The sequence below is a fragment of the Cervus canadensis genome, chromosome 3, assembly GCF_019320065.1.
Source record: "Cervus canadensis isolate Bull #8, Minnesota chromosome 3, ASM1932006v1, whole genome shotgun sequence".
NCBI lineage: Eukaryota > Metazoa > Chordata > Mammalia > Artiodactyla > Cervidae > Cervus > Cervus canadensis.
The window spans coordinates 26585509-26610738 of NC_057388.1; the positions used below are offsets into that span (position 1 = coordinate 26585509).

General features: G+C 36.8%; 1 protein-coding gene across 1 annotated transcript in view; it reads right to left on the reverse strand.

The window, feature by feature from the left end:
- Positions 1-21097, reverse strand: part of TMEM196 (transmembrane protein 196) — a 136974-nt gene extending 115877 nt beyond the window's left edge. The window contains exons 1-2 of the mRNA XM_043462800.1: positions 21015-21097; positions 14073-14166 (exon numbers count right to left, since the gene is read on the reverse strand). Coding sequence (XP_043318735.1) covers positions 14073-14166; positions 21015-21025 — 105 coding nt within the window. The 5' untranslated portion in view covers positions 21026-21097. The remainder of the gene's footprint in view (positions 1-14072; positions 14167-21014) is intronic.
- Positions 21098-25230: the final 4133 nt, after the last annotated feature.

A 25230-nucleotide genomic window follows, 5' to 3' on the forward strand; every position in this document is an offset into this window, starting at 1 on the left:
TCAATTTTGTTTATTTTTTCAAAAAACCAACTTTTAGCTTTGTTGATTTTTGCTATGGTCTCTTTAGTTTCTTTTGCATTTATTTCTGCCCTAATTTTTAAGATTTCTTTCCTTCTACTAACCCTGGGGTTCTCCATTTCTTCCTTCTCTAGTTCCTTTAGGTGTAGAGTTAGGTTATTTATTTGACTTTTTTCTTGTTTCCTGAGGTAAGCCTGTAATGCTATGAACCTTCCCCTTAGCACTGCTTTTACAGTGTCCCATAGGTTTTGGGTGGTTGTGTTTTCATTTTCATTCATTTCTATGCATATTTTGATTTCTTTTTTGATTTCTTCTATGATTTGTTGGTTATTCAGAAGCGTGTTATTTAGCCTCCATACGTGAATTTTTAACAATTTTTTTCCTGTAATTGAGATCTAATCTTACTGCACTGTGGTCAGAAAAGCCATATGACCCAGCAATCCCACTTCTGGGCATACACACCCAAGGAAACCAGATCTGAAAGAGACACGTGCACCCCAATGTTCATCGCAGCACTGTTTATAATAGCCAGGGCATGGAAGCAACCTAGATGCCCATCAGCAGATGAATGGATAAGGAAGCTGTGGTACATATACACCATGGAATATTACTCAGCCATTAAAAAGAATTCATTTGAATCAGTTCTAATGAGATGGATGAAACTGGAGCCCATTATACACAGTGAAGTAAGCCAGAAAGATAAAGAACATTACAGCATACTAACACATATATATGGAATTTAGAAAGATGGTAACGATAACCCTATATGCAAAACAGAAAAAGAGACACAGATATACAGAACAGACTTTTGGACTCTGTGGGAGAAGGCGAGGGTGGGATGTTTCGAGAGATCAGCATTGAAACATGTATATTATCTAGGGTGAAACAGATCACCAGCCCAGGTGGGATGCATGAGACAAGTGCTCGGGCCTGGTGCACTGGGAAGACCCAGAGGGAGCGGGTAAAGAGGGAGGTGGGAGGGGGGATCGGGATGGGGAATACATGTAAAACCATGGCTGATTCATGTCAATGTGTGACAAAACTTACTACAATATTGTAAAGTAATTAGCCTCCAACTAATAAAAATAAATGAAAAAAAAAGAATTTTAGTAAAATATTAATCCATAATTAACCTGTTCTATTTCCTTGCAAAGTTGCTGGCTGTCATTCACAGTAACAAAATGGTCTTGATATCATTACACCACTGTTTTACTTCTAACTTTCAAAGACCCTTGCTTTCTTTGAGTAGCTCACCATGACAGTAGCTTAGCATGAGATAATCCCAATGGTCATTCAATGTAGATAATAATCCTGATGATTTTGGCTTCTATTAGGATGACCCACAAAGCCATCAACTCCTGAAGGTCTGTCAACTAACAATATGCTATAAAGGAGCCACCATACAATTCAAATTCCTCAAATACTTCCTGGGTGGCTGGTACAACTATTCCCCAGACACCAAGACAGAAATGAGAGGTACCACGTATGAAAAAGAGCAATACACCCCATCTATCCTTAGATTGTCCATAAGTCTTGTAAATGAAACAGGCATCTAAAAATAGTAATGGTACAATGTGATATGCAACAATATGTAGAATTGTGTATAATTTTACAGAGTGAAGACTGTGTTTAACAAGTCAGGGAGGCATGAAATCTTCAAAGAGAATCTAAAACATGTTTTAAATTGATGAATAAGAGCTTTGTAACCAACAGCCTGACAAAAGGCATTTAGAGAATAAGCAGCATTGACAAGGAATCGAAGGGGTGAGTATTCAGGGAACTAGCAATGTTTCAATATTTCTAGAGTGTAAGACTGGAGACAAGGCCAATACTCAAGATTCATAGTTTTTTGGCACACTAAAAAAATTACCTGGTTGGAAATTAGTCACTGAAAGTATGTGAACGTGAAGGGGAGCAGAGAGGATTATGATCAGATCATCATTTCTGGCAGCAGTTGGGATGATATCCCCTAGGGAAGTGAGGCTGAAAGAAGATGAGCTGGAGTCGGCTGCAATGATGTGGTGTCAGATGACAACTGTTTGAACTAAAGTAATAAAAGTGGGATGTAGAAAAAAGCATAAAATTTGAAATACATTTAAGAAATTAAACTGACAGGACTCAGTGATTAATTGGCTGTTAGGGTGGATTACAAAGGAGACAAATTCTAGAAGAACTCTTGGGAACTCTGTGTACTATGTTAATAAGGAATTACTTTCGCGTGCTAGTAACAGATACCAGAAATAACAGTGGTTAAAGTAAGTTAACAATTTATTTCTCTCTGCCTTGGGCCAAGTGTGAAGAAAGCACTCTAGGTCTAGACGATAGCTGTGCGGTGCTCACAGAGACCCAGGCTCCTTCAACCTGCCTCTCCACTGGCTGTTTTGCTTCTTCATTACAATTTGCATTGTCCAACATGGATGCCGGAGCTCAAGTACAACTTCCATATATCAAGCAAGGAGCAGAAAGTGAAAGAGCCAAAACAAGCACAGCACAGCTTCTCCTCTCCCTTTTAAGAGGCCCATAGAACACTCACCTAGCAATTTCCACATTTATCTCTTTGGCCAGAGCTTAGTACATGGCCACACCTAGCTTCAAGGGTGGCTGGGAAGTGTACTTTGTCTGAACATTTTGCCACTCTGAGTGTATTTAGGGTTCAGTGACCAAACAAGGATGAGAAATTGGTGTTAGAAGGACAACTACTTTCTTTACAAATACCTCATAACCGATAAGAAAAATTATAGTGAAAGAATATCAGGTGTGGGATGCAGTTGGGGAGAGGAAGAGTTAATGTATTTACTTTTGGATATACTGAACATGGTACACTGTTGGTATTAAGGAATAGATGATTAATATTGGTCAGGTGTACAAATATCCAATGGAAAATCAATTCAGTTTAAAAGGAAAAGTAGAGATAGCTATAATGACTTGAGAGTCATCTGACAGTATGAAAATACAGAAGATAAGTCAAGTATTCCTAACCTCATCAACAGTACTGAAGTCAAAGACAGAAATAAATGGAAATAATGGAACTGGGTAAAAAAGCCACATTCTGGTATATTTCTATACCTCCCTAGAGCAGTGTTTTTGTTTTTGTTTTTTTAATTGAACTTGAGGTGTCATAAGGAATATATAGAATATTCTCAAATACAAACCAGGCTGAAGTCAGTAATGTCTTCTGATCTTACAAAGGTATCATCACCACGATCTTAGTTGAAATAGGATGCCCCTGCCCCCCTTTTTAGATTGTGTTATTCCTCAAGATTAATAAGATTGATAGTCTTTGTACCCTTTTAAAAATGTCAATATGTATTTTTAAAGCACCCATTACCAAGCTCATGGAACTGAAGAAAAGGAAAATCAAAAGAGGATCTATGTTACTTGACAAACATGACACAACTTTTATCCTTGTATCTGTCAGTATAGAAATGAAAATTAGTAGCCTGGTTCTTTGATATCTACACTCTTGTCAGAAACTTTTCCAAATCTATGGCATGTAACAATAAAGCAGACTTAAATCCCTGTCAGATGTTAGAATTTCTGATTTAAAAAAAAAAAAACAACCCTACTATTCCAAAGAGCCAAAGCACTGTTTTTTCCCAAGTTGCATATTGAAGATACATGAATATATAGTGTATATTTACATCTAATGAAAGAAAAAGCCTATAATTATAGAGATGATTTTCCAGTGGAAACTATAAGATATGAAATTATAAACAGGTTTAATTGAGTGTGTTCCTTAATGGAACATTAAGCTTTGTATTATTTGAAAATTTTACAACAAAAATGCTTTGCATGTTAATTTTTTTGATAAGCTGCTTCAATAGACTAAATACAGTTTTGTTCTCCTTATAATGTCCTAATTTTCAATTATGTTGCTTATTTTCTATAAATAAGTCTGATATAACAAATCCGAAAATCAGTACTTGGGTGCAATCTCAAAATCAACAGACTGATCTCAGTTCGTATTCAAGGCAAACCATTCAGCATCACAGTAATCCAAGTTTATGTCCCAACTACTAATGCCGAAGAAGCTGAAGTTGAATGGTTTTATGAAGATCTATAAGAACTTCTAGAACTAAATTCCCCCCCCCCCAAAATGTCCTTTTCAATATAGAGGATTGGAATGCTAAAGTAGGAAGTCAAGAGACACCTAGAGTAACAGGCCTTGGAGTCCAAAATGAAGCAGGGTAAAGGCTAACAGCTGTGCCAAGAGAACACACTGGTCATAACATATGCCATCTTCCAACAACACAAGAGACGACTCTACACATGGAGGTCACCAGATGGTCAATACCAACATCAGATTGATTATATTCTTTGCAGCTGAAAATGGAGAATCTCTGTACAGTAGCAAAAACAAGACCTGGAGCTGACCGCAGCTCAGAACATGAACTCCTTATTACAAAATTCAGGCTTAAATAGAAGAAAGTAGGGAAAAACACTAGACCATTGAGGTATGACCTATGTCAAATCCCTTATGATTTTACACTGGAGGTGACAAGTAGATTCAAGGGATTAGATCTGGCAGACAGAGTGCCTGAAACACTATGGGTGGAGCTTCATAATACTGTACAGGAGGAGAGGACCAAGAGCATTCCTAAGAAAAAGAAATATATGAAGGCAGAGTGCTTGTCTGAAGAGGGCTTACAAATACCTGGGAAAAGAAGAGACATGAAAGGCATAGGAGAAAGGGAAAGACATGCACATTTGAATGCAGTGCAGTTCAGTTCAGTCACTCTGTCGTATATGACTCTTTGCGATACCATGGACCACAGCATGCCAGGGCTCCCTGTCCATCACCAACTCCCGGAGCTTACTCAAACTCTTCTCCATTGAGTTGGTGATGCCATCCAACCATCTCATCCTCTGTCGGCCCCTTCTCCTCATGCCCTCAATCTTTCCCAACATCAGGGTCTTTTCCAATGGGTCAACCCTTTGCAACAAGTGGCCGAAGTATTGGAGTTTCAGCTTCAACATCAGTCCTTCCAATGAACACTCAGGATTAATCTCCTTTAGGATGGACTGGTTGGATCTCCTTGCAGTCCAAGGGACTCTCAAGAATCTTCTCCAACACCACAGTTCAAAAGCATCAATTTTCGGCACTGAGCTTTCTTTATACTCCAACTCTCACATCCATACATGACTCCTGGAAAAACCATAGCCTTGACGAGATGGATCTTTGGTGGCAAAGTAATGTCTCTGCTTTTTAATAAGCTGTCCAGGTTGGTCATAATTTTCCTTCCAAGGAGTAAATGTCTTTTAATTTCATGATTGCAATCACCATCTGCAGTGATTTTGGAGCTCAAGAAAATAAAATCTGTCACTGTTTCCACTGTTTCCCCATCTATTTGCCATGAAGTGATGGGACTGGATGCCATGATATAATTTTCTTGAATGTTCACATTTAAGCCAACTTTTCACTCTCGTCTTTCACTTTCATCAAGAGGCTCTTTAGTTCTTCTTCACTTTCTGCCATAAGGGTGGTGTTATCTGCATATCTGAGATTATTGATATTTCTCCTGGCAATCTTGATTCCAGCTTGTGCTTCTTCCAGCCCAGCGTTTCTCATGATGTACTCTGAACATAAGTTAAATAAGTAGGCTGACAATATACAGCCTTGACATACTCCTTTTCCTATTTGGAACCAGTCTGTTGTTCCATGTCCAGTTCTAACTGTTGCTTCCTGACTTGTACACAGATTTTTCAGGGGGCAGATTAGGAGGTCTGGTATTCCCATCTCTTTCAGAATTTTCCACACTTTATCATGATCCATACAGTCAAAGGCTTTGGTATAGTCAATAAAGCAGAAACAGATGTTTTTCTGGAACTCTCTTGCTTTTTCAATGATCCAGCAGATGTTGGCAATTTGATCTCTGGTTCCTCTGCCTTTTCTAAAACCAACTTGAACATCTGGAAGTTCATGGTTCACGTATTGCTGAAGCCTGGCTTAAGAGAATTTTGAGCATTACTTTACTAATGTGTGAGATGAATACAACTGTGTGGTAGTTTGAGCATTCTTTGGGATTGCCTTTCTTTGGGATTGGAATGAAAACTGACCTTTTCCAGTCCTGCTGAGTTTTCCAAATTTGCTGGCATATTGAGTGCAACACTTTCACAGTATCCTCTTTTAGGATTTGAAATAGCCTAACTGGAATTCCATCTGCTCCACTAGCTTTGTTCATAGTGATGCTTCCTAAGGCCCACTTGACTTCACATTCCAGGATGTCTGGCTCTAGGTGAGTGATCACACCATTGTGATTATCTGGGTCATGAAGTTCTTTTTTGTACAGTTCTTCTGTGTATTCTTGCCACCTCTTCTTAATATCTTCTGCTTCTATTAGGTCCATACCATTTCTGTCCCTTATTGAGACCACCTTTGTGTGAACTATTCCCTTGGTATCTCTAATTTTCTTGAAGAGATCTCTAGTCTTTCCCATTCTGTTGTTTTCCTCTATTTCTTTGCACTGATCACTGAGGAAGGCTTTCATATCTATCCTTGCTGTTCTTTGGAACTCTGCATTCAAATGGGTATATCTTTCCTTTTCTCCTTTGCTTATCATGTCTCTTCTTTTCACAGCTATTTGTAAGGCCTCCTCAGACAGGCAATTTGCTTTTTTGCATTTCTTTTTCTTGGGGATGGTCTTGATCCCTGTCTCCTATACAATGTCATGAACATCCATCCATAGTTCATCAGGCACTCTATCAGATCTAGTCCCTTAAATCTATTTCTTACTTCCACTGTATAATTGTAAAGGATTTGATTTAGGTCACACCTGAATGGTCTAGTGGTTTTCCCTACTTTCTTCAGTTTAAGTCTGAATTTGGCAATAAGGAGTTCATGATCTGAGCCACAGTCAGCTCCCGAACTTGTTTTTGCTGACTGTATAGAGCTTCTCCATCTTTGGCTGCAAAGAGTATAATCAATCTGATTTCGGTGTTGGCCATCTGGTGATGTCCATGTGTAGAGTCTTCTCTTGTGTTGTTGGAAGAGGGTGTTTGCTATGACTAGTAAGTTCTCTTGGCAAAACTCTATTAGCCTTTTTGCTGATTCATTCTGTACTCCAAGACCAAATTTGCCTGTTATTCCAGGTGTTTCTTGACTTCCTACATTTGCATTCCAGTCCCCTATAATGAAAAGGACATCCTTTATGGGTGTTAGTTCAGAAGGTTTTGTAGTTCTTCACAGAAACATTCAACTTCAGCTTCAGCATTACTGGTTGGGTCATAGACTTGGATTACCATAATATTGAATGCTTTGCCTTGAAAACGAACAGAGATAATTCTGTCATTTTTGAGACTTCCTCCAAGTGCTGCATTTCAGACTTTTGTTGACAATGATGCTGTTCCAAAGAATAGCACAGAGAGATAAGAAAGCTATCTTAAGTGAACAATGCATAGAAATAGAAGAAAGCAATAGAATGGGAAAGACTAGAGATCTCTTCAAGAAAATTGGAGTTTCCCAGGGAACATATCATACATAGATGGGCACAATACAGGACAGAAATGGCAAGGACCTTAGGCGCAGAAGAGATTAAGATGACGTGGCAAGAATACATAAAACAACTGTACAAAAAAGGTCTTAGTGATGCAGATAACCATGATCCTGAGGTCACTCACATAGAATCAGACATCTTGGAGTGTGAAGTCAAGTGGGTCTTTGGAAGCATTATTATTAACAAAGCTAGTGGAGGTGATGGAATTCCAGCTCATCTATTTTAAATCTTAAATTTAAGATGCTGCTGCTGAAGTGTTGCTCTCAATATGGCAGCAAATTTAGAAAACTTGGGCTTCCCTGGAGGCTCAGATGGTAAAAAATCCTCCTGCAATGCAGGGGACCTGGGTTCAGTCCCTGGGTTGGGAAGATCCCCTGGAGAAGGGCATAGCAACCCACTCCAGTTTTCATGTCTGAAGAATCCCCAAGGACAGAGGAGCCTGGCGGGCTCGAGTCCATGGGCTCTGCAAAGAGCTGGACACAACTGAGCAACTAAACACAGCACACACACAGCAGTGGCACAGAACTGGAAAAGGTAAGTTATCATTCCAATCCCAAAGAAAAGCAATGCCACAGAATGTTCAAACTATCTTACAACTGCACTCACTCCGCGTGTTCAGGGCTTCCCTTGTGGCTCAGCTGGTAAAGAATCCGCCTGCAATGTGGGAGACCTGGGTTCGATCCCTGGGTTGAGAAGGTCCCCTGGAGAAGGGAAAGGCTACCCACTCCAGTATTCTGGCCTGGAGAATTCCATGAACTGTATAGTCTATGGGGTCGCAAAGAGTCAGACACGACCAAATGACTTTGACTTCACATGTTCAAGGTAATGCTCAAAATCCTTCAGCTAGGGTTCAATAGTACATGAACTAATAACTTCCAAATGTATGAGCTGGAACTAGAAAAGGCAAAGGAACCAAGATCAAATTGCTAAAATCCATTGGATCATACAGAAAGCAAGAGAATTCCAGAAAAACATCTACATCTTCTTCATTGATTATGCTAATGACTATGCTGTGTGGATCACAATAAACTGTGGAAAATTCTTCAAGAGATGGGAATACCAGACCACCTTACCTGCCTCCTGAGAAACCTGTGTGCAGGTCAAGAAGCAACAGTTAGCACTGGACATGCAATAGACTGGTTCCAAATTGAGAAAGGAGTATGTCAAGGCTGTATATTGTCACCCTGCTTATTTGACTTATATGCAGAGTACATCACGTGAAATGCCAAGCTGGATGAACCACAAGTAAGAATCAATATTGCCAGGAGAATTATCAGATATGTAGATGACATCACTCTAATGGCAGAAACTGAAGAGGAACTAAAGAATCTCTTGATGAGAGTGAAAGAGAAAACAGCTGGTGTAAAATTCAACATTAAAGAAAAAAAAAGAAGATCATGGCATCCAGTCCCATCACTTCATGCAAATAAATGAGGAAAAGTGGAAATAGTTACAGATTTTATTTTCTTGGTTCTCAAAGATCACTGTAGACAGAAATTGCAGCCACAAAATTAAAAGACACTTGCTCCTTGGAAGAAAACATATGACAAACCTAGACAATGTATTAAAAAGCAGAGACATCACTTTGTCAACAAGGATCCATATAGTCAAAACTATGGTTTTTCCAGTAGTCATGTATGGATGTGAGATTTGGACCAAACAAAGCTGAGTGCCGAAGAATTGATGCTTTGAGTTGCGGTGCTAGAGAAGACTCTTGAGAGTCCTTTGGACAGCAAGGAGATATCCAACCACTCAAACCTAAAGGAAATCAACCCTGAATATTCATTGGAAGGACTGATGCTGAAGCTCCAATATTTTGGCCACCTGATGTGAAGAGTTGACTCCCTGAAAAACACCCTGATGCTGGGAAAGATTGAAGGCAGGGAAAGAAGGGGATGAGGGGATGAGGGAAAGGCAGGGACAGAGGATGAAATGGTTGGATGGCTCACTGACTCAATGGGCATGAGTTTGAGCAAGCTCTGGGAAATAGTGAAGGACAAGGAAACCTGGCCTGCAGCAGTTTATGGGGTTGTAAAGAGTCGGAGATGACTTAGCAACTGAACAATATCAAGAACAATAAGTTTCAGATATGAAAGGTCAAAATTTGTTTAGGCTGGCTCTTAGACTTAGATAATTTAGTCTTTTAAAGATGTTTGGGTTTATCTGAATAAGCTGAATAACTGAAGAATCCAAATCCCATCTAAAGGCTTATTAAACTTTGAAAATGCAAGAAATTTATTTTAAAATATTATTTTCCCCTGGTAATGATTCCTCTTTGTGCTAGGATAAAAATTTATAGAGCTGAGTTATTGACAGTATAACTAGTGTTAATTTTCAAATATATTGAACTAGTCTTTGTGAATGAGTTAATAAAAAGGATATGTGTTTATATGTGTGTATATGTGTGTAAATTCCATAACTTGGGAATTCAAAATATAAAGATATTTTTCCAGTTGTACAAGATAAATCCTTTGCTTACTTTCTATTCTGTTTACTATTGACTTTAATAATATTGAATAATCTGGCTATCCTTTAAAACATTAGTGTCATTCTCTCATACTGGTAACTGGGTTTTACCAATCTTTTTAATAATATAATCTCTTTGGTAACATCATACTCCAAGTTTTAATGCTGCAGTGTTTAAGGAATTAAATAGAATCCCTTTTTAAAACCCCACATAGAATTTGTAGTGGTAGAGTGCTTTAATTGCTGTATAATTTCCCTCCTAAGTAGATTCTTTCTAATCCTCAGTACCACATTCTAAATCCTTAGGACTGTGCATTTTGGAAAGTGATACTCTATTACTTATTAAATGGCTTTCTAGAAGCTTTTTCGCAAATAGATGGTCAAACTAGATAAAATAGAAAAGGTCAAGAGAAAAATATTTTATTATACTCATCAGTTATGAGCCCATGTGTTTACCCTTTACATAATTTTGGCTGAAAAATTCATATTCTGAAATACATAGTTAACTTCATGTAATTCAATGAAAATAACCTTAAAAGATAATAAAATAGTCTCAATGCCCAGTACCATTTTAAACCTCAATTGAGTAGCATGCTTAGTTTAATTTTGTTGATAAATTGTGTGCTACCCTTTGGTTTCAAACCTTCTGACTAAAATTCAGTTCAATTCAGTCGCTCAGTTGTGTCCGACTCTTTGTGAGCCCATGAACGGCAGCACGCCCGGCCTCCCTGTCTATCACCAACACCCAGAGTTTACCCAAACTCATGCCCATTGAGTGGGTGATGCCATCCAATCATCTCATCCTCCGTCATTCCCTTCTCCTCCTGTCCTCAATCTTTCCCAGCATCAGGGTCTTTTCAAATGAGTCAGCTCTGCATCAGGTGGCCAATGTATTGGAGTTTCAGCTTCAGCATGAATCCTTCCAATGAACACTGATCTCCTTTAGGATGGACTTAGGTTGGATCTCTATCTATCAGCTATTTTATTGCTTTATTGTCATAGTAACAAAGAATAAATATTACGCATAGTTAACTTGTATTAACTAATCAAGGACTTAGTGTCATCATGTTATATTTTTATGTAGTCAGTCTCAAGTGTTGCTGAAGGGCAAATGTAAAGTTTCACTACACTTACAAATGCCTATGTTTAAAAAAAGAATTCTTGGATTAATTTGTTTCTTTTACATTTGTCTCCTTGCCCAAAAATTAGAGATAAGAAACATTTCAATAAAATACCTTGGGACTTCGCTCGTGACCCAGTGGTTAAGAATCTGCCTGCCAATGGAGTGGACATGGGTTAATCCCTGGTCCGGGAAGATTTCACATGCTGTAGAGCAGCTAAGCCCATGCACACAACTACTGAAGCCCGCACACTCTAGAGCCCAGGCTCTGCAATTAAGAGAAGCCACCGCAAGAAGAAGCCGGCACCCTGCAACAAAGAGCAGCCCCAGCTCACTGCAACTAGAGAAAGCCGGTATGCAGCAGTGAAGACCCCTTGCAGCCAAAGAGAAAATAAATTTTTTTAATTAAAAAAAATTAAGTTACTTTATCATTGAATTTTAGTACACTGGCATATATAACTGCAAATGAAACAATAGCATGTAGTTTAAATATCTACGGTTCTAGAATAATTACATACTTAAATGGAAGGGAAAATGTTCACCTTCTGCTGAGCTTTATCTTAATGGCTTTTCCCTTGGTTTAGTAGAGTGGAGTATTAAAGATATTTGCTCATCTATTTCTGCATCTTAATAGATGATGGTCTATTAAGATTCGTCATCCTTCAGATAGTCTTACCTACATTTCTCATATTTTAAGCTTGTTCTGAAATTATAGGAAATGTAACAAACAGCGAGGCATTTGATTTTGAATGTCCAGAATCCTACTTTGTCATACAAAACAGACTCAAGGAAAAAATAGTTGGTCACATATAATAACACACTGCAAAGAGGGAAAATCAGCATGCATAAATGCAAGACTTTTTACACAACAGATAGCTCCTGGAAGCACTAATTTGCTGCAAGAGAAAGCAACACAAGAATAGCTGTCAGCTGAGTATAGCACTTGAATTTCATTGCGGCCTTTTCTTGATACTCGACCTGTACTATAATTGAAAGTGAGAGCTATCAGGGTTGAGAATTTTCCTCCTGACAGAAGCCGTTTTTTGACATCCCTGTTCATTCTACCTGAATATACACTTATGCTTCTGTTGCTGCAATCCTCATAAACAGCTTTAATCCAGCTCTTCTTTCACTGGGCCTCAAATACAATGCTTTAAAATATTCTGAGCAAAAAATAGCATAATGTTTTGTTTTTATCTTCATTTAGAATACAAAGTATAATCTTGGAGTCATTTAGGTAAATAGTTTCAGGAATTCTTTTTAACATATTTTCAGAGACTCCCATTTCTTTTGAATCAATTACTCCTCCAATTACACAGCATCCTCATTAAAAGATCATCACAAGGGAAAACAATTTAATCCTATTAGAATCCACAGATTCAGAATAGGAAACTCTGTGTTGAGTAAATAAAAGATTATGTGTCAGGCTATTTTTCATGCATAGGGAATACACATTTTCAGCATTTTACAAATGAAACCACAGATCTGAGAAGATGAAATCAGTTTCTTTTCTGAGTTAAGTCTTTTAGTAATCAAGCAGTTTTCATATTATTACATGCATGCCTGAAGAAAAACACCAACACCTTGAAAGAATTCTGCGTGTTGGGCATACAATGAGACTGTTCATTTTCTGAGAATCAATCGAAAGAGAGAATACAAGACTTCATTATATTAAAATATTTCCAGCCTTTCTCCCAAGGCAGAGGAAGGGAAGAGTAAAGTTATCATACAACCAAGATTTGAAATTGGAGATGATGAAAAAGTCAAGAATTGTGAGTGCTCTTTAGCATGTTTTTCAACTTAGGATTTTAATTCCATTTAACACTGAACTATCCTCCTTTCTAAATTCCTTTACATTTATTACATAAATACAAAATAAAAGAATATCATATTTGAAAATGTAGAAGACTATTAGTTAAAACTTTGAAGGCTAAAATAATGAAGATAAAGTATTGATTATAGGATGCTTACACTTAAAATATAATTGGTATGAATTAGCATACATGTAAATTCAAGTACAAAATTTAAATCCTTTGTGCATTTTTTTTTTGCAAAGGATTGATCTAATTTGCCAACGTGTTTTTAAGATGAATATTTTCTGTGAATGGACGAACATTTGTTTAATGACTTTCGCTTATTGGAACCTAGTAAGAGTAACTGAGAGTATTTCTGCCATCTCAGTTACACCTCTGAAGGTAGCAGGAATGGAGTTACAGATGTTTCATTTATGCCTTTCTGCAGGAACACATCCCCTGGGATCTATAGGATCAATGTAATCCAAGGTCATCTCAAATATAATGCTGTACTTGTGGGCCAAGGAAGGAGACTGCAGAGGAACCAGATAACAGGACGTTTATACACATTTGACCTTATTTAATGGAATCTTGTTGAACTGCAATATGATAGGAAGAATCAACACTGAAATGACACCAGGAAGTATTTTGTAATATCAAGGCTTTAAACATCTTTTCTTGCCTTTCCCTCATGGAATGGAAATGGTTACCATTTGGTCAACCAAAACCCTTAGAGTTTACTTGTCTGTGTCTGGCTCATAATGTTGTGGAACACCGGGCAGTCACCGCGACATGGCGAGGACCCCACGACAGTAGGAGAAAACAGCGGAAAGCAGGAACAGTGAACGACTATTGCAGCTGTGGGTGAGACAGGCAGCCGTGACCACATCTAAGCCGTGGGGACTCAACCAGTCCTGGAAGGGGAAGAGCCTCAGGCACACCACCAGCGCAGTCAGGCCAGCCAGTCAGAGACTGGGAGACTCCTCAGCCTGCTTCTCGGACTCAGCATCCAAATGAAACTAAAGAAAAGAGAAACTCTTTTGTCCCTTTTGATAAGAACTGTTCTTTAACAGAAAACCACATACCATCACATTTTGTTACCGTAACAGAATTGCAGACATTCCTTCATAAGGATTCAGAAAGCAGCGGGCAAAAAGACCAAACCAATCATTTTAAACTGACCTGATCCAGTTGGCTCTTCATCAGTTGGTGACCTTCGGAGATCACAGTTAAGTGTACGCTGCCCAGCATTTGGTTATCTGGTTTACCAGGCGGTCTGTTAAAATAAAAATTTAGACCAAATATACCACATTTATTAACAAGAAGATACGAAACATACAAATACTTTTGCAAAGTTGGGGATGTTATTTTCTGTCCTTAGGTATACTGACAAGAACGCACACACATATGACAGCAGAATCAGCCTAGTTTTCATTGGATTGGACTACAGTCTTCTTTAAAACCAAGACCTTGCACCGTGTAGAGTTTTAATACCACGTTTTACTCTAAAGATGTTCAGCACTTGAGAAAATGGGATATTTACATATTGTTCATGCCAGAGATATGTTGCCACTCTGATGACCTCCACACATGTACTCCACATTTTTGCCACAGCACTGTGAAACAAATTACCAATCAAATATTTATTATACAAAGATTACACAGCATTAAAGAAGGGAAATGTATTCTAAGTAATCAAATGAAATAAGTCCAAAGAAGGGAAAACTAATAATGAACATTTTATAATATCAGGGAGATTGAAGTGTTAATTTACCCTATAAATCTATCAAAGAGAATCATCTGAGCTCAGGAAATATTGCCTCAGTCAAAAAAAAAAAAAAAACAAAAAACAAATTATCAAATTTAAATGTGCAATAGATACCTTGAAGAACTGATAAGATACTACGGAAAATTAAGCCAATGAATTAAAAAGGAAGTTAGAGGAATTCTTCCAGACATGGCAGAAAAGAAGAAAGAGATAAATAGAAGCAAAAGAGAAGAAACAGAAGAAATTCAATATAAGTGCAATATGAAATCCAGAATATAAATATAAAGTGATTTCTAATATTTAGGGAATAAAAATTGCCAGCTGTTTTATTTATTCAAAGTTATTCACGCTTATAATTAGACTAAAGTAGTTTAATTTTAATGTAGAATTTAAATGGTTATCACTCTAGATCCATGTTGTCCAATATGGGAGACACATGGCACAATTATCTACTGAGCACTTGAAATAAGTCTAGTACAAATGGATACATGCTATAAATGTAACATCCACACTGATTTTGAAGACTGAGTATGAATACAAGAACATAAAATCTTGTTAATTTTTTTTTTTACCATTTATTACATGTTGAAATAATTATGTTTGATATATTGAGTTACACACAATGGGTTACTAAAATTTATTCATCTGTTTCTTTTTACTTTTTCAATGTATCTATTAAAAAATATTTTTATTTTTATTGGGTAGTGCTGCTCTAGACAGTGCTGACTTGCCTTGGAAACATTTTGTTACTTTTATTTAGAATTACTTTCAAAATCTTAGGGCACATTCCAAGGAAACTTTAGAGGCAAATCTCACTTGAATGTGGACTGGATATTGGAAAATAGTGAGAAGGCATTTTGAACAAAGCCTGTTAAGTGACGTGGTGATGAATTTGGACAACATACTAGCAATCAAAAACAAGGGCCCGGAACTAAACGCTGGGTCTTCTAATTTGGGATGACTCATCATTTGGATTGTAGTATATCACTTCAGACTTCAACTTCCTTTTCTATAAAATGAGAAGTCTCGCTAGCATATTTTGAAGGCTCTGTCACTTCTCTCTGTAATTTTATAAATAATTTACATTGGCCTTAACAGTATAAGATTGTGGAACTGGTTTTGGAATCTGCTGAAATACCTAAAGAGTTATGTTAACTCTGTTCACATCTATTAATGGCACTATTCTCCGCTGAGAATAGAGACTTTAACTATCCTAATACAAGCCAACTAAGGAAAATATTTTCTCCTATTTCTTTACTCTTACATGTTTGATTTTGCTGATTCCTTTCTTTATAAATAAAAAAAAAAATGATTGTTTAAAGTTTACTTATAATCAAACACTAAACTTAAATTCACTCCTATAATGACTCTTTACATTTCACGAAATAGTTTCTGCAAATTCCTTTTATTTTTTAACAATCTGCATTAATAAAAGGCATTTCTTCGCATATAATTTATTGAACTTTTATAACTGTACTCCTCTTTGTCTTATATTTTAATAATTGTCTTTTGATGACTATAATTATAAGCACTTCAGTAAGAACTGAAAGTAACAACATCATTTCAACTGGTATTTTGAGAAAACCTTTCAAAACTAGATGAATGGATTTTAAAGGTAATAAATCCTTTGGTCTTTTTCCATGTGGTTCTGGCAGAGTTTGTAATAGGAAAATAAATAAAATTCTTTTACTGCAAATATATCTGTTATGTCTCTGAGCAGGAATGTGCCTTTTAATGAAACACTGAATGTGCATATGCTGTTCTAGTCAAATAACCTAAGGGTAAAAAGACATATTAGGTCATAACCTCAAATGTGCTGGAGTTTTCTCCTGCATTTTCAATGAAGTCTACTACAATCACATTTTTTCCCCAAGCACTCTTGGGAAAATGTTCTTTAGTTGCTCTGTGTGTGTTTTACATATTTGGGGCTGGTGCAAGGTATTTTCATAATCCACTGGGTAACATGGTCAGTTCACACTGAATAAAAATTGTCCAAGCCATTTCTTAATGAATTAATTCATGTATTAAATGTTAAAGACATGTTAGTTTCTTAAATCTTGAAGACAAATTTCAGTTCTATCTCTATGTGATCATCCAGCAGTTTGGGAAAACAAATCTTAGCACACAGTAAGAACTCACGAAATATTTCTTGAATGAATGAATCATTGAACCATGCTGTAATAACATAAATAATTAATGTTTATTAAGTTCCTGTTCTGCACCAATGTGTAAGAACATGTAATTTAATACTCATAACAACTCTATAAGATACACACATACACTCACACACACACAAAACTTCTATTTCATAAATGAGGAAAGGTGGCTCAGAAAAGCTGGACAACTGACTATGGCCACTGAGCCAGTAAATTACGGTGCTGGGATTTGAACTCAGGTCCAGAAAACTACAAAGACTATAACAGTCTCATTCGAACACCACTGTGTTTTGAATTTGTGGTTCTTTGTCAAGACAAAGCCAGGTATGATCCTGCTGGCTATACCTCACACTGTAAACATTTAGGGTTGAGAATAAGGTGTGATCACCAAAATGGGGCAGACAGGGAAGAATGGACACAAAGCAAATTCAGTTCCCCAGGCAGGCCATTTTATCCAGTGTTAGTGACCACGAAATAATGCTGCTAATTCAGCTACACAACTGAACATGCATAGGAAATATACTGTGGAATTTGCTATTGCTGTTCTAACGAAAGACCACAGACTTCATGGCTTAAAACAACACAAGCATATTACTTTATGGTTCTTTGGGACAGAATTCCTAAAATCAAAGTGTCAGCTGCGTTTCTTTCTGGAGGCTCTAGGCTCTGACTCCTCAGCTTCTAGAGGCTGCCCTGCACTCCTTGGCTTGTGGCTCCCTTTCTCCACCTTAAAAGCCAGCAGCAGTGGTTTGAGACCTTCTCATATTTATCATTCTGACTTTGTTTCCATTGTCACATATCTTTCTCTGATTTCTTCTGCCTCCTTTCTTCACCTTTAAAGCCCCTTGACATTATATTGGACTTGTGTGGATAATCCAGTATAATTTACCTATTTGGAGATCCCAATGATAATCACATCTCCAAAGTCCCTTTGACATGGAAGGCAACATACTCTCAGGTTTCAGGAATCAGCACATAGACATCTTTGGGGAGATCATTATTTTATCTAACATATATACTAGATCAAGTATCAGAGTCCTTCACTATCAGTATTTAGTATCACTACCAGTACCAGTATTCACTATCACTACTCAGTATCCTTGACTGTTTATATCATGTTGCTTTAATTTATAAGCTGTTGAAACTTGGTTACCTGAAAAACATACTGAGCTTCTGAGATTTTTGCCAGAAGTGTTCCTAGGATCAACATCAGTTAGTGAGTGAACACAGGATACACGGTGAACTGTGATCCAATTACAACCAAGGTCTTGGACCATCCCCACAGGGAGCTATGGATTCAGAGTTGTCTCACTTTGAGGCAGAGAGTTTGGGGCTTGATGCCCTACATCGACCAGTCATTGGATAGAGGCTGCCTCTCCAACCCTCCCCAGAGCAGGTGTTGGCCTTGGATGCATCAACATCATCAGAAGGACTTGGTTGACAGCCCTGAGCAACCAAGATTCCCAGTGCCTGAAAGGAAGAGTGCCTCCATCCTGAAAGGTGCTGCTCAGCATCTGCTCACAAGCTAACCCAATTCAGGAGCGGTACACTGTGCCATGCGTAGGCCACCATTCATTATCATAGGAAAATCCAGGGCGAAATGCTTTGAGTTAAATATATTCACCAAAGAGCAATAGAAAGAACCCAACATCCATAAATTAAGTTGAATTTAGTTTCTTGTTCTTCCTTGGCATAATCTATTCCCACAGGCACAGTTTATTATTTTTCCTTTTTTTCTTCCCTAGCTGCAAAGTGCCACTTGAAATAAAATGATGTCTTTTACCAGTGCTTAAGTGTTAAATTAGATAAAGTATTTAATGATAGGCACTTTTCCAAAGCAATAAGAACAAACAATATCACTTTTATTGTTGCAATTAATCACTTGTATTTAAATTATGAAAATGTGTTATCATTCTCCCTTCAGGATGGTTATTTGGATAATAAAGGGGGAAATGTTCTTAATGCCATATTACCTTGGATTCCTTATTTAATTCCACCAAATGTCCCCCTTTCTATAGAGAAGAGGACAATAATTGTTTTCCATGCAACTGAGAGAAGAAAAATTATTTCATCCTTCTTTGTCTATATAGCTATTCCCGTGTGAAAGCAACAGGAAACAGCAGGATTGGAACAGGAATAAAGAGCTTCAGTGAACTGATGTCTATTTGATTCATTACCAAAAAGGGGGAAAATATGCTCAATATCTTTATAATCTGTGAATCAGAAAAATTAAGGCCTAATTTCTTAGAAGCATAACTATATCAGCAGTTTTGTATCCTGTGGGGCAGTTTTAGGTCACTCTGCTATTATCAATGCAAAGGAGGTAGAAAACAAAGTAAGTAAGTTATGTCAGAAAAAAACAAGATCCCCACAAAGACTTCTCAGGCTTAACTTTCATGAAGAAGTTAAACATTCTTGGCATTCTAGGTAATCAATGATTCACTGATTTAAAAAAAAAAAAAATTGTTGTGGGTGATAAGAGATGAATCATTTTAAATCCCTTTACTATTTACAAAGAAAAGGAAAAAAATATTAATCCACCTCCTTCCATTCTCTCATGGATAAGTTTTATGCTAAATATCACAGCAATATGACATTACAGCATACAAAAATATATTCATTTCCTAGGTCTTTTGTAACAAAGTATTTCAGGCTTAAAAGCACAGAAATTTGTCACACAGTTCTGAAAGCTAGAAGTCCAAAACCAAGGAGTCAGTAGGGTGGGTTCCATCTTAGAGCCCTGAGAATTTGCCGCATGCCTCTCTCTCAGCTTCTAGGGACATCCAGTGATCTTTGGCACTCCATATTTTGTAGATGCATGACTCCAATCTACCGCAGCTTTCACATGGTGTTCGCCCTTTGAGTTTTTATGTTTAAATTCCCCTCTTCTCGTAAGGGCACCGGTTGTGTGGACTGAGCTGCACCCTAATGACCTCGTCTTAACTTGATTACATCTGTAAGGAGCCAACTTTTCTATACTGCCACACTCACAGCTACTGACAGCTAGGTCAGCAACATCTCTTTTGGAGGGGACACAGTTCAATTCATAACAAAACAGAAGACTTGACCAGAAGAGTTAAACATGTAGAGAAGACTAGAGGTTTCAAATCCAGTAAGGGGAAGAGAATGCTCTAGTTACAGCCTTGCTCCTCATATACAGTGTAGCTTGCAGACCAGAAGTTTGGGGGACACCAGAGGACTTATCAGAAATGCAGAATCTCAGTCCTTATCCCAGACCTACCAAATCAGAATTTGATTTTAACAAGATCCTTCATTTGTTCAAATGCACATATTTGGTTTGAGATACATACTCTAAGGCTCACAATTTAGAATTTTATTAGATGCATAATAGAATTAACCAATGCCTCTAGTACACCACTTATGATTTTTCATCTAGCTGCAAAATTATCTTAGCTTACTTATGATACATAATGCAATGAAAATGCTACATAAATAGTTGCCAGCACACAAAAAAATTGTAATTTTGTTTTTTGGAACTTTCTGGTTTTATTTTTGTTCCATGGTTGGTTGAATCTATGGATGTGTAACCTGAATATGAATATGAAGGGCCAACTGTGCCTGCTTTGGGAGTTGGGGGAAAAAGCTTTTTCTGCATGTCTCCATTGTGCACTGTGATACTTATACTACGGACCTGTTTTGTTCTATGTGCTTCCCATACGCGCTGCGGGCATGATCTGAAGGCACTGCGCTCACGCTTCCACACAGTTCTGTGTGCTTGGAGGTAACAGCCAAAAACTAGACTCTGCTAGGTAAGGTTAAATTCTCTGCCTCTCCTTTGAATAGGGTGCTCCTTTTGGAATAGAATTAAAATAAATTTGAGGTAGTATATTGGCTAAATTAAGATGAGAAAAGTAAAGCTGCAATTCACTGCAATCTCAAAAATCAAACCAGCCTGCATAACTTTTTCTACCCTTTGGTAACGTATTCCTATTGCCCCTAATGTTAGCATTAGATTTATGCTAAGTGTTCCCCATGTACCTGGTGCCACGCGAGAGGCCTTACACATTTCCTAATACTTAAAAAAACTGGCTATCACACTTATTTTTAAAATGAAGATGGCAAAAATAAATAAATAAATAAATAAAATGAAGATGGCAAGCGTCAGGGAGGCTAATTAATATTTTCTTTGTCACACATAGAGAAATATTTTATGCCAGCTATTTTTGATCATTCCATTACCTTTGCTTCATGATATCCTGCAATATCAGGGGAACCCTGTTTGATAGTTGGTATTCAGTTCAATCCGGTCGCTCAGTCGTGTCCCACTCTGCAACCCCATGAATCGCAGCACGCCAGGGCTCCCTGTCCATCACCAACTCTCGGAGTTTACTCAAATTCATGCCCATCGAGTCGGTGATGCCATCCAGCCATCTCATCTAAGAACAAAATTTTATGGGTGCTTTGTTTGTGAGTAAGAATTTTCATACTTTTTGTGAAAATTATTTTCAGGGCACCAAAAATTAATTATTTCTCATTGTCAGAGATAATGTAAATACTCTGTTTCCCATATAAATCTTTTATTCAGATATAGTCTACTTAAAATATAAAGTTCCATTATCTTGTTTCATTGATTCTAAGATATAGTCTCCATCCCCCCCTTTATAGTATATCTGAAATCCACCAGTGAAATAGCTTATGGCAACTTAAAATTGTTGTCATGCTCTTTTACAGAACTACAACATACAATCCTAAAATTTATATGGAACCACAAGAGACCCAGAAATGCCAAAGCAACCCCGAGGAAAAAGAACAAAGCTTGAGGCATTACCCTTCTAGACTTCAGACAACACTACAAAGCTATAATTATCAAAACTGTAAAAAGTAAAAACAGACATATAGATCAATGGAACAGGACAGACAGCCCAGAAATAAACCCATATACCTATTGGCCAATTAATCTACAACAAAGGAGGCAAGAATATACAGCAGAGAAAATACAGTCTATTCAGCAAGTAGAATGAAAAGCAGGACAGCTACATGTAAATCGATGAAAAACTAGTATACTCCCTCATACCATATACAAAAATAAACTCAAAATGGTTTAAAGACCTAAATGTACGACATGAGACCATAAAACTCCCAGAAGAGAAGAGAGGCAAAACATTTTTGGACATAAACTGTAGCAGTATTTTCTTAGATCAGTCTCCCAAGGTAAAAGAAATAAAAGCAAAAATAAGCAAATGGGACATAAATGTAAAAGCTTTTGCAAAACAAAGAAAGCCATCAACAAATAAAAGACAATATACTGAATAGGAAAAAATATTTGCAAATGGTGTGACCAATAAGGGGTTAATATCCAAAATATAAAAACAACTCACACAACTCAATATAAAAATTAAAAAAAAAAACTCAATTAAAAAAAAATGGGCAGGAGACCTAATAGACATTTCTGTGAAGACATTATGATGGCAAACAGGCCTAAGAGAAGATGCTCAATGTTGCTAATTAGAGAAATACAAATCAAACCTACAATGAGGTAGTATCATTGTATCACCTCACAGCAGTCAGAATGGCCATAATCAAAAATCTACAAATGTAAATGCTAGAGAGGGTGTAGAGAAAAGAGAACCTTCCTATACTGTTGGTGGGAATGTAAATTGCTACAGTCGCTTTGAAGAACAGTATGAAAGTTGCTTTCATAAACTGAAATTAGAGGTACCATATGATCCAGCAACCTCACTCCTGGACATATATCTGAAAAGGCTGAAAACTTTAATTTGAAAAGATAGCTTCATCCCAGTGTTCACAGCAGCAGTATTTATAATAGCCAAGATACAGAATCAACCCAAATGCCCATCCACAGAATACTGACTCAAGGCTATATGGTATGTCCATATACTACTGAATATTACTCAGCCATAAAGAAAACTGAAATAGAACAGGGTGTTTGTATCAGTGAAGCATATATGAACTACAACTACAATTACAGGAAGTAATTACGATTCCGTAAGTTTTTGTAGAGATGAAGTACTTTATAGTGCCTAATACAGCAAGATACCAACAACATGTTGGAAAAAATTTAACATGTTTTTGAAAGATAAGGAAGTGCTACAATTAAAATAGGTACAATGTATGATGTTTGGCTTAGAATAAATTCCATTATTTTAAGAGATGCTGAATCACCATTGATCTTCAATTCAGAGAAGACAATATTGGGAGAAAAACCTGGATGTTAATAATTCTGAGTTAAAAAGTGATTGAGAAGCATTAAATACTTCTGATTGAGAAGAACTTTAGCAATACTATCAGCAAATTATTTTGCTTATATTTTTTCTTCATATGGGCCTAAGAGTGATATATGATTAAAAATTCATGTCTGAATACATTCAAAATATTTTTAAGGATAATATAAAATGCTAAGGGATACAGAATTATAGCTGAACCAGTAGTGCCTTTTTTTAAAGGAATATATAAAATTATAATTTGTCTACAGTCAACAATATATTAATTTGATAAAATAAAGCATTACCAACTGTATAATTGAGATCTATTTAAATATCATACCACTGATAATAAAAAATGTTATTTCATATGAACAAAAATGTATAATTATAAGACATAAATTGTACTAATTATCATAGTAAACATATTAAGGCTATATGAAAGATGGACTTGTATCCTTCCAAAAGCAAAATTTAGAGGCTAGATTAATGTCATCTTAATGTTAGATTAAGCTGTTTTCAAATCATGGTTTTTTAAAAAAAAAAGGAATCTAGAAAATCTTCTCATCAGTCCTTTAAATTATTTTTTTCTTTCTAGTTGCTTATAGAGTCTTTCCCTTTATAGACATAGGAGTTATTTTAGGTACCTGGGGATATAGGCTTAACTAATCATCCGTAATTGTTTCCTGTTAATACTGAACACCAAGAATTGACAGCAAAAGAAAATAAAAGTGTTAATGTGTTCAAAGAGCCATGATTTAGCTACAGTTTGCAAATGTGTGGAGCACTTCAAGAGGATTTAATACATCTGTGGAGCAAAGCTGTGTCATTAGTATTTAATTTCCAGAAGCTGAAATTCCAGGGTTGTCTCATTGGTTCAGTATAGATTTATATATGTTACATACTTTGGCCCACTTGAAAGACATTTGGTTATTATTGAGGACTTTGCTTTTTAAGGCATAATTTGCTGGTAAAAATATGGAATAGGTAAAATGTTATGTTTCTAACATTCCTATTGCCTTTTTAAATGTTCAAACTCAGACATAACACTACATCCATTTATGCTTTCCCCTTACCTTCCCAAATGTGTCAATTAAAAACCAAAAGGTTCTCCTTATAAAACTTTTATTAGTGATTCTTATAGACAGGAAGTTCCTAACACCTAGCTAAGAGTTTGGAAATGGACCAATCTGAATTTCACTCCTAGATTAAGCATTCAGTTAGTTGTATAGTCTTAGATGCGTTATTTAGTGGGGTTTCCTGAGTGGTGCTAGTGGTAAAGAACCCACCTGCCAACGCAGGAGACATGAGAGACACAGGTTCGATCCCTAGGTCCGGTAAATCCCCTGAAGGAGGGCATTGTCATCCACTCCAGTATTCCTGACTGGGAAATCCCATGGACAGAGAGGCCTGTCAAGCTATAGTCCATGGGGCCACCGAGAGTCGGACACCACTGCAGCATAATAGCACACATGTACACGACCCTCTAAGTGCCTGTAAAATGGAAATATTAACTATCTTATAGAATATAAGTATGTATATCTTATACATCTTATATAATTGATATAAAACCTAACTTTCAAAGAACAGTAGCTATTTTTTATAATTGCTAAAATTAAAAACATGTATGCCTTCAAGTACATATACAGATAATTTTATGTATCAGTTTATCAGTAAAATGTAAGCTTTATAAAGGTAGAGATTATATTATTTTTTCTCTCATATTCATGACTTCAACATCAGATGCATGGTATATACATGATCAACTTTTTGTAATGAATCAATGAGTGAGTATTTAGACCTAATGAAGTGAGTATGTGATGGAAGCTGAACAGGTAACAAGAGCAATTTCTGCCTCTGCAGTGAGCACATTACTTAAATGAATAACTTTGTCTTTTCTTTAGTTTTCCTATTTATATAGAGATCTGTGCCCCAGAAAGTTCTTATGATTCAATTCAATTACTGAGTGAGCAAGCTTTTCTTCAGTGTTGGAAGGTATAGAAAGAACTTTAAATAGCAGCATGACCCTGGGACAGTCACAGCCCTGTGACTATCACTGTCTGTAAAATGACAGATCTGAACTAAATCATTGGGGCTAAAATATTTTCTTAGAAGAAATGTTCTCAAAAATAATCCCTTATGGAACTATGCTAGATAAAACCAGTGCATGAACTGGGTCTATGTTTCTATGTGTGCATGGGAGTGGGCCTTTGTGCCCCCAGGAGAGGTAGAAA